The sequence below is a fragment of the Arachis ipaensis genome, chromosome B03 (assembly GCF_000816755.2).
Source record: "Arachis ipaensis cultivar K30076 chromosome B03, Araip1.1, whole genome shotgun sequence".
NCBI classification, from domain to species: Eukaryota; Viridiplantae; Streptophyta; class Magnoliopsida; order Fabales; family Fabaceae; genus Arachis; species Arachis ipaensis.
The window spans coordinates 16,888,456-16,900,047 of record NC_029787.2 but is presented as its reverse complement, the minus strand read 5'-3'; the positions used below and the strand labels follow the sequence as shown (position 1 = coordinate 16,900,047).

The following is an 11,592-nucleotide window of genomic DNA, read 5'->3' as shown; positions in this document are numbered from 1 at the left end:
TTCATAATTATATTATAATAAGTAAAAAATTATTTATTAAAAAATATTAATTTTGTAATGTAATAGTGAAAGTATATATCATAGTAGCTAGGTAGCAAATAAATGGTGCCAAAACAATCGTCATTTTTACTTTACAATAATAATAATGCACGATCAAAACAAAATTTAAAGTACTTTTGTATCTTGTAATTGTGTCTGCACATGAATTGTCCTTTTTTTCCCTTTTCACACTTTGTCAAAACAAGTTGGCAAAAGGTATAAATAGTCAACGTAATTTTTTTGCTTTTTCTTTTTTTGTCTTTTTCCCTAATTCCCGAACCAAACAAATAAAAGTAGATGCACCCTGTTATTGATTAACCGTGATTATCTAATTAATTCACTTATACTTAACAATGCTCTAAAACTAATTTAAGACAATCCATCAACTTGGCAGCCGCATAAATCAACTATTTCACACACGAACAGCCATGGAAAATAATAACTCATAGGTTATATATCTAGTTCAGATCAGAACCTCAGTCGAGCATGTTAGCTGCATCTGTTTAATTACCAAACTCAACCGAACTAAGAAATTATCAAGTATAAACAAAACAAATGTGTTCAAACAAGCAATCGCTATAATACCATAACATTCAACCACACCAATCATCAATGAAAACTATTTTCACACACTACATCAACTTGGCATCCGCATAAATAAATTTTTCCAAACATAAAAAGCCATGTAGATTACCAAACTAGTTCAGATCAGAACCTAAGTTGAGCATGTTAGCTGCATCTGTTTAATTTCCAAACTCAACCGAAACAAGAACTTAACATAATGTATTCAAACAAGCATTAAAAATAAAACCATGTAAATAGATTCACGGTCACTAAAGTCAGCACTCCGAAATTTTCATTCATAAACACCATACATCAAAACCAACCATGCAGCCACATTCTGAAGTAATTTTAAAAAATTGTGAATGCAAAATACATGGTAAGAATCAACCATCTATCATATATAAAGCAGATCACCTTATCTGACTCCTTATAGATTGGCTGAGATGTAGTACTGCCTTTGGTAGTCGGTGATTGGTCAGCGTCCCTGCGGGGCCTTTTACTCCTTATCTTCTCGATAACTGCTTCATTTGGAGTCTGTTTTCTCCTTTTTTTTTTTCTTTTTTCTTTCATTGTTGACTATGCAACCCTGTGTTATCAGCATGGGACAACAAATAGATGAAAAACATCACCGTGAACCTCCATTTGCATATATGTTCCACTGTATTGTTAAAAAGAGATTAGTAGAGATTGTATCTGTGAGATAACATGGCTGGCCTTCTTGTCAAGTTCATTAGTGGTCCATTCAACAATCCAAGGCTCGGGTACACGACATGCATGCAACGGACCATGCTTTAAGCGGTGAAAGTACAAAACCTATACACAAGTAGCTTGAATATTAGGACTTAAACATAAAGCCATAGATCGTTATTAAAGTTAAGTAATTTATTTGCAATACCAGCAACACAAACATGCACCCGCCGCATGTTTCCCGGTTCTCGTCTTGGAATTTCCGTATCGCATCTCGCAGCCACTTTAGTATCTGATATGGCCAATGAAATCTTCTAGGGTTAGATACGTCCAATATCGGAGGGATGTGCCATGCAGAAACAGTCTGCTGGCTTGTAGGGTTAAGAAACATCTTCAAAACAATCATGATAAAGTATCTTCTAAAGCTCAGCCTTTCTTGCTCGGTCTCCATCGGACAGGCAAAGAGAAAGTCCCGCAACTGGGTTGTAGTTTTCTTCTGAAATTGCATCTTTATTGCCAAATGCGATTCTTTTTTTTTTTGATATACCGGTATTGGATCACTTGCGCGAAACGAAACAGTTTACCACGATCAGTACATGTCAACATGGGAAAAAGCATAACCACGAACCGGGATATTTACAACTTACATAATTTACACTCACCTTGCGAAGGTATGCCGAATACATTGCCGATAAGTTCGGCGGTAATGCGAATATCCCCGGCGTCGACCCTCAGAGTGTTTGTCTCCACGTCAAAGGCCCTGGCTAATTGGAGCATGATGCTCTGCTTCACATGCCATTGTGGTACCCGGCGTAGGTAGTCAAACCCAATGTCCTCAATCTCCGCTAACTTAGCCTGCTCATTATGTCGTTCGAAATGGGTAAATAAGTTGTTAATGTAGCAGGGTGAGTATCGCATCTCAACTAGTTTCTGTTGACCAAAACAAAAAAGGATCAGCATATTTTCCTAAAAAATAACCAAGTATGTTCAATTATTCATCTAACCAATGGGATACCTTTTTACCCATCTGAGTGTGTCGTCAGCCGGTTTAGGGAATAGTTTGGTTGAGCACCGTGCTAATTTACCCACACAATATTCAGCCGGCAACCTAAGTCGTAAAGTCTTACAGAAAAAGGCTGGAAAACTGCAACCAAATAAGGTAAATAATAGCATTATATTACATTGCAATTGATGTAAACTAAAGCATTGGACACTATACGGCACAACAATATCATACATATGTATCCAGGCCAGAAAGATTATAGCCTATTTCATATAAAGATCAAACCTCACAATTTCCCTTTTGCCACCATCCCTAAATGAGATTTAAAAACTAACTCATGAATACATATGATCAAATACGTAATCCAAACATCTAATTCCCTATCAAGGCAAACATCCAACTCTATTAACAATGATGGCAATATTAGAAACTAATGTAAAATACATTAAATTAACCCATAATCACATTTACTTTGCACAAAACAGCATACCACATAAGTTGCACCTCAACTGCATCAAACATATCCTTAGATCCATACAGCATATAATCCCTTGTTAGAGTGTCCTAAATGCAATTTTATCTTTCGGGCCTAAAAATCTAACTATCCAGGCATGTTATGAAAATTTGATTAACTTTATCACAAACCAATAACAACACTTTTCAGCTAATTCTTTGCTTGCAGTGGCAATAAGAACACAGCAATAAGTAAAAAATGATGACACTAGCATAAAAAATTGAAGAATAACCATCCAATATACTATTAAAGTAACCATCCAACAAATGTCAACCCATTTTCAACAATGAGTTGCCAGTATACGTCACGTTGCATGCACATGGTCCACACGGAAAGGGACAAAAAAGATTTAAAATTGACTACTATATAATCACGATCCCAAATATTTCTGACCTTTCCCGCGCCAAACTTAAATCAACAAGCATATCAAGAACCTAAGCTAACTACATACTCCACAGTCTCTGCGATAATAAACAGCAACCACGACTTTCTCACCATGGGTCATCAGGGATTTAATCAACAGCATATATATACATTCAAACATGCAACAGCGATTATCAACCCAAAAATGAACAACAAAACCCACTTACATTGGATGATTATGATTCTTATAGGGGTGATGTTCTTTGAGTCTCCGATGAACTATACGTTGACGAGCAGGTGGAGGTTTCTTCCCTGGTCCACTGCTCCGATGGTAGGAGATGAAAACGCCCACGTGAGGAGAAGTCGGCTGCTTCACGGTTCGTGGGTGACGGCTCCTTGAACGCGTTTCCGATCGCCGGCGTCTCGCCCAGCTGCTCCGTTGCAGAGACGGCGAGGTGATCAGGACCAAGAGGGCGCCGTTCTTTATACCAACGAGGGGGATTAATGGTTTGATGGGTGATTTTTCTTGGTTGCAAAATGGATTGGATGTGAGCAAGGTTTGAGAGGGTTTGGGTTATGCGTCGTTACTGCAGTGTTCAAAGATAGGAAGGGTTTGGGTGTGGGGGGTGGGAAAAAAAGAAGAAACAAATGGGTTGGGTGATTTGGGGAAAAAGTGTAATTACAAGAAATTGTGTGGTATGTTAAACTAAACAGCCAAAATAGGATTAGGGTTATTAATGTGTTAATTCTTTCTATTAATATTAATTGGACCTAATAAACGGCCCATTGTATACATATTTCATTGTCTCCCTAACGGTGCTCTTACTAAAAATGTTACAAGGTCTTTGATTATTTCATTATAATAATGAAACTATATGATTTGAAGACTTATTGACCTGCTTTAATTATAGTTTTTAATAACCGTGTTACTAGAACCCATGGTTTTATATATATATATATAAATTCGAATCCGCGACCTCTAACTGAATATGAAGAGATTATGTCATTTGAGTTATAGCTCATTAGCGTTGGAAGAGTCTTGATTATTATAGAATTTTACAATTTATTATTTCATATACGTTATATATATTATTTTATGTTTGACATTTCAGTATTATAGTAATATAAAATTATGACAAAAACAAACGGCACTAACTCAGGAACCTCCATAACCATAATTAATCTTAATTTCCAAAGTGTAAAAAATACGTTAAATTATTACCTTCTTTTAATTTTTGTTTTTTCTTTTTTTTTTTGTCATGGAATTTTCATTTTTTCATCTACATTGGCCTCCCCAAATTATTATATGGTTTGTGTCCAAAGTCCAAAATTCATTCATTTATCCTTTTTTGTTGGAGACCAAACAGGCCTTTAATTTGATTGGTTTTTGTCCACACAATTATAGGCCCACCTAGCATAAACGATGTTTGACCTGTAAAATTACATACTTGTCCATGTGGTAAACTTTTTGAAGTTACCGTACTTATCTAAAAGCCAGTTACATAATGCAACATTGATTCACTACCTGCACAGAACTCCTCTTACCACCTGTCCTCAAATTATTGGTTGGTCAAATTTTGGGCATCCTTAGCCACTACTACCCGTGCTACCAGAGATATATTTCCCCCTTAACCATAACCACCCAGAACGAGTGTAGCGCGAAGAAACAATATAATAGAAATACAAAACAAACGTTAGCAAACAGAAAATATAACCGATACCATAAACATCTAACAACAAACGTAAAATACCTAAAAATCAGCCTAATTAAACCAAAGCAAAACGATAAGATATTTCCCGTCTAATCATCTCATTCTTTGGATCTCTTTGTTGAAATATCTTACCATTTCTTACTTTCCATGTGCACCATATAGTTGCTAGGTACAGAGCACTATTCATTTTTTTTGTTTATACGGAACCGGTGCCTCCACCTGGTTATGACCAGCTGAGATTTCTAGTTCTAAAAAATTTTTGGTTGCCTACTACATTGAAACCTTATGACGAATTGGTGATCCAAAACTGCATGTCGCTATGTTTTACTCTAAGATGATGTTGTATGTATAAACAACAAACGTAAAATACCTAAAAATCAGCCTAATTAAACCAAAGCAAAACGATAAGATATTTCCCATCCAATCATCTCATTCTTTGGATCTCTTTGTTGAAATATCTTACCATTTCTTACTTTCCATGTGCACTATATAGTTGTTAGGTACAGAGCTAACTATTCATTTTTTTTGTTTATACGGAACCGGTGCCTCCACCTGGTTATGACCAGCTGAGATTTCTAGTTCTAAAAAATTTTTGGTTGCCTACTACATTGAAACCTTATGACGAATTGGTGATCCAAAACTGCATGTCGCTATGTTTTACTCTGAGATGATGTTGTATTGTAATTCCGATCCTATCTTGTGTCGAGCTTTTTCCACATTTTTAGATGGTGCTTCTTTAAATTGGTTTTGATCAATGACTATATATATATATTTCCCCCTTAACCATAACCACCCAGAACGAGTGTAGCACGAAGAAACAATATAATAGAAATACAAAACAAACGTTAGCAAACTGAAAATATAACCGATACCATAAACATCTAAACAACAAACGTAAATTACCTAAAAATCAGCCTAATTAAACCAAAGCAAAACGATAAGATATTTCCCATCCAATCATCTCATTCTTTGGATCCCTTTGTTGAAATATCTTACCGTTTCTTACTTTTCATGTGCACCATATAGGTGCTAGGTACAGAGCAAACCGTTCATTTCTTTGTTTATGCGGAACCGGTGCCTCCACCCAGTTATGACCAGCAGAGATTTCTAGTTCTATAAGAGTTTTGGTTGCCTACTACATTGAAACCTTTTGACGAAATTGGTGATCCAAAACTGCACGTCGCTATGTTTTGCTCTAAGATGATGTTGTATTGTAATTCCGATCATATCTTGTGTCGTGCTTTTTCCAAATTTTTAGATGGTGCTACTTTAAATTGGTTTTGATCATTGACTATAAATATATTTCATATATATATATTTCCCCCTTAACCATAACCGCCCAAAACGAGTATAGCGCGAAGAAACAATATAGAAATACAACACAAATGTTTATATATATATCATTTAGAATTATTTAGTATATCTGAATTTTTATTATAGAATATTACGTCTTTATTATTACGATTCTCTTAGCCCCTATAAATACCATTCTATATTGTATCATTCAACACAACTTGAATAGACAACTTGAATATACTCAGTAATACACAAATTCTTTCTCCAGTTTAGTCTCTTGTTTTTAACATGGTATCAGAGCCATGGTATCCTCCTTGAAGACGATAGGTTATTTTTCTTGCGATGAAATCGCCGTAGTTTTTGCATTTTTTTTCTATGCCATTCTTCTTTCCCTTTTATCACTCTTTTGATGATTTTTCACCTCACCGACTAGCCTATTTTTTCTGTTTTGTTCTTTTTTTCTTTCGAGTCATATGATCAAACACCATTGTCATCCGCTGCTCACCTATTCTCATGAAGAAATCATATAGTTTTCGCTCTCTTTCGGCAGTTCTGTCTGCGCTTTCTTCATACTAGTGGTAGTTCCATCTGCGCTTCCTTTAGACAAGCAGCAGTTCCGTCTGCGCTTCTTTTAGACAAGCAGCAGTTCCATCTGAGCGGCAGTTCCATCTGCGCTTCCTTCTGACAGTTCTGTCTGCACCCGTTTTATCAATTTATGCAGTTTTTTCCTCTTTATTTAGGTAAAGAGGAAAAATACATTGTAATTCCGATCCTATCTTGTGTCGTACTTTTTTCACATTTTTAGATGGTGCTGCTTTAAATGGGTTTTGATCATTGACTATAAATATATTCCATATATATATATATTTCCCCCTTAACCATAACCGCACAGAACGAGTAAAGCGCGAAGAAACAATATAATCGAAATACAAAACAAACATTAGCAAACTGAAAATATAACCGATACCATAAACATCTAAACAACAAAGGTAAAATACCTAAAAATCAGCCTAATTAAACCAAAGCAAAACGATAAGATATTTCCCATCCAATCATATCAGTCTTTGGATCCCTTTGTTGAAATATCTTACCGTTTCTTACTTTCCATGTGCACCATATAGTTGCTACGTACATAGCTAACCATTCCTTTCTTTATTTATACGGAACCGGTGCCTCCACCCGGTTATGACCAGCTGAGATTTCTGGTTCTAAAAAATTTTTGGTTGCCTACTACATTAAAACCTTATGACGGAATTAATGATCCAAAACTGCACGTCACTATGTTTTGCTCTAAGATGATGTTATATTGTAATTCCGATCATATCTTGTGTAAACTCCGGTTAAATTAGTAGATAATTAGTCAATAAATTAGTTTTTAATAAGGAATATTAGAAATGAGAAAATTATATCAAATTAGGATAGAGCTCGTCGAATCGAGAATTTTGACACCAATTTCAAAGAAAACGGTCCAAGATTGGACCGAACGGGCCGAACCGGGCCGTCGGTCCAATCGGACCAACTCATTAAATGAAGCCAAACTTCTTTCTCTCCCTCATTTGGCTGCAGCAGCGTGAAACGCTTCCAGGGAGGAGAGAAAGCTTCCGAAACCCTTACGGTGGTTTCCGATCCCCGTAACTTCTCTGTCCGAGCTCTAATTGCCGCACTGTTTGCGGCTACGCGTTCACCGCGTCGAGCTCTACATTTCTACTAGAACAATTTCACTGGTAATTTGTTTAATCACTCTCAACCCTCTTTTCCCCCAATTTTCGAATATTTAATGGGAAGATTGAATTTCTTTGATTTCTGATGTTTTAGGATCCAATTAACTTGAGGAAAACGTTCACTCTTACTTATGTGAAGCTTGGGTAAGGTGAGGATACGATAATTTTATTTTAATTTCATTGAATTTGAGCTTTGAGTATTAAATTGGATATATATGTGTTATAAATGTGTATTAGGTTGTGAATAAATAATTGGAGCTTGAAATTGTGAATACTGGAACTTGGAAGAAGCGGATTAGTTGAGTTTTGAGGGGTGATGATAAAAATTATCGTCGGTCTAGATTTTCTTCCTAAAGAAAGGAATTTACTTCGTTGTAAGCATAGCTCCAAACCAACAAACAACTCTCACATCAAATTAAATTTGAGTTGTCACAAGTACAAACCCCAATAAGAATTAACCGGAGTATTTAGACTCCGGGTCGTCTCACGAGGAATTGCAATGAAGTGAATGATTATTGGCTATGAAGGGGTAAAGGGGGTTTGGTTGATAATTGGGAAAGAAAATAAATGGCAAGAAAAGTAAATTAAGCAAGTAATTAAAGAGAGTAATTAATGAAGAGAGACATTCATGGCAAGGATTGAGAATATAGGCTTTCTATCCTAGTCATACAATGATTAATTCATCTTATTTAGTTAACTCCAACAAACGGAAGAAGGTATCATGTCATCTTCACATAGAGAGAATGTCAAACAAGACTAATTAATCATGTCACAAATATAAACAATAATTTATCTTATTACGTCATCCCCGACGATGGAGGAAGGTATCATGTTATCCTCATACTCGGAGAAAGTCTAACAAGACTAGCTAATCTCAATCCAAAAGTCCTAATCAACTTACTAATTAAATTAGCAAAAGGTTAGCGTCAATGGAAACAATATTAGCTAACAACTCTAGATCACCAACATGAGTTGGGTTTTTATGACTAAAGATTGCCTAATTACTCTTTCCAAGCTAAGAATGCTCAAAATCTACTCTAACATCCTTCCAAGCATTTTATCAAACACTTGGAAGGCATGTAATGAAAGCATAGTAAAAGTGAAAGAAATATAAATCTACTAACTACTAATTGCAAGAAAAGTAAATTCACAACTTAAATCAACAATTAAAAGAACATCAACATCAAATTTGCATTAAATGTAAACCAAATCCATCATGAGTGCATGAACATAAAAGAGAGCATAAAAGGAAAATTAACACTACAAATCATGAGAATGAAAGAGTAGAAGTAAGAATTCATAAAAGAAACAAGATGAAAACATGTAATTGAACCTAAATCTAAGAAAGATTAACCTAACCTAATTCTAGACAGAAGAGGGAGTTTCTCTCTCTAGAAACTAACCTACATGATGCTATACTACCAAACAATTGCTTTCTCTTTGCCCAAGCTTGAATTCTGCATGAAATAGCATTAGAAATGAGTTGGGTTGGGCCCAAAGTGCTTCAGAAATCGCTAGGGGCAAATTCACTTTAGTGGGCCACGGCAGCATCAGCGTGCACGCGTACATGGCGCGTGCGCACCCCTTAGCGTGAAATAATATATAGCAAATTTTATATCATTTTGAAGCCCCAGATGTTAGCTTTCCAACGCAACTAGAACTGCCTCATTTGGACCTCTGTAGCTCAAGTTATGGTCGATTGAGTGCGAAGAGATCAGGCTTGACAGCTTTACGGTTCCTTCATTTCTTCATGAGTTCTCCCACTTTGCATGCTTTTTCTTCATTCCTTCCATCCAATACTTGCCTTATGAACCTGAAATCACTCAACAAACACATCAAGGTATCGAATGAAATTAAAGTGAATTAAAATCACTAATTTTAGGGTCTAAAAAGCATGTTTTCACATTTAAGCACAAATCAAAGGAGAATTACAAAACCATGCTATTTCATTGAATAAATGTGGGAAAAGGTGATAAAATCCCCTAAAATAAGCACAAGATAAACCACAAAATTGGGGTTTATCAACTCTTCCCACACTTAAACTAAGCTTGTCCTCATGCTAAAATCAAGAAAGAAGCAAAGGGACATCAACGTTTATTCAATGTAAACTAACTAAATGCAACCTATCTATATGCAATCTATCTATATGAATGCATCCACTTGGTCAAAACAATTCAATTTCCAAGAATATATATACAAGTATAAGGGCTAAAGCCATAGCAGTCAAATCAAACCCACAATTGAATTAAATTATTAAAAAGATTTTACAAACTTGCAAGAAAAGAGATGATCATGGGTAGAAACATGTAATTGAGTAATCGAACCCTCACCGGATGTGTATCTGCTCTAGTCGCTCAAGTGTATGGGGTTGATTCACTCATTTCTCCCCTAATCATGTTTTCCAAGATTTGTTTTTTCATCTAACAATCAACAATTATTTCATGCATGCATACAAATATCATGAGGACTTCCCATAGGTTGTAATGGGGTTAGGGTCAAGGTAGGATGCATATGGTCAAGTGAGCTTGAAATTTGAATCTTTGATTAACTTAAACTTCCCACCTAACCTATGACAACCTATACAATTTTAAACAAACATAACTACCCATTCTTCACTTTTTCACACACTCATGCATTCTCTTTTTGATCACCACCCATATGCATTGACTTTTATTAAACCTTGCTTTGGGGCATTTTGTCCCCTTTTTATTGCAATTCTTTGTCTCTTTTTTTTTTTATTTTTTTTATTATTATTTTTTTTTCATCTTTTTTTTTCTTTTTAAACTAAAATATATACAAGAACATCAATGCATATGATTTACACATGATTAATACATGAGTCTGTACCCAATTCCCAAGATTCTCAACACAAATACAAAAATACGCTTTTATCTCTACCCAATATTCCCAACTCTCCCAAAATCAAATGATAAACACTCTCACTAGCCTAAGCTAATCAAATATCCAAATTAAGGGATATTTATTATTTTTCATTTAGGCTTATAATGTGCTACAATTAAGAACAAATGGGTTAAGCATAAGCTCAAAATTGGCTAACAATGGAAGATAAAAGGTAGGCTATTTGGGTAAGTGAGATATTTGAACAATGGCCTCAATCATATAAATGCATGTATACACAAAATAATGGATATAAAGAATCAAACAAATCAAAGATTACAATCATAGGAAGAGAATAATGCACACAAGAATGAAAATAGGTGGTTATATATGATGTAACCACACAATTAGGCTCAAATCTCACATGCTTTTGTTCTTAGCTCAAAAATCATGTTCCACAAAGTATATAATTCAAGCAAGTTCTAAAATTTTTTTTTCAATCAATTGGGGTGCCCTATAGATAAAATCTTTGGAAAATATCATGATTTTGACTAAGCTTAATATATACATATGCAATGCAACCAAAAAATCTAAAATTCCTAAAAATGAAATGAAAAAAGTGTTGGGATTAGAAACTTGTTACCCAAAAATGCCGAATAGTCAGACGACCTCCCCACACTTAAAAGTTTGCACCGTCCTCGGTGCACTCAAAGATGAACAAGGGGGTACGGCGACTTTCCTAGTTGCTACCTTCAGTTGGCAGGTCAACCGATGCTGCGTGTTCTTCCTTCCACTTCCATTTTTGCTTATGATGATTCATCCTGAACATAGAAAACAAGAGATAATAAGACAAGT

At 35.3% G+C, this 11,592-nt stretch overlaps 1 protein-coding gene across 1 annotated transcript; it reads right to left on the bottom strand.

Annotated features, from left to right (window-relative positions):
* On the bottom strand, nucleotides 1,270-2,436 carry LOC110269394. Its single transcript, XM_021117191.1, has 2 exons — nucleotides 1,499-2,436; nucleotides 1,270-1,416 (listed from the first exon to the last, which is right to left on the bottom strand). The coding sequence occupies exons 1-2, from the start codon at nucleotides 1,796-1,798 to the stop codon at nucleotides 1,270-1,272; spliced, it is 447 nt and encodes a 148-aa protein (XP_020972850.1). The 5' UTR covers nucleotides 1,799-2,436.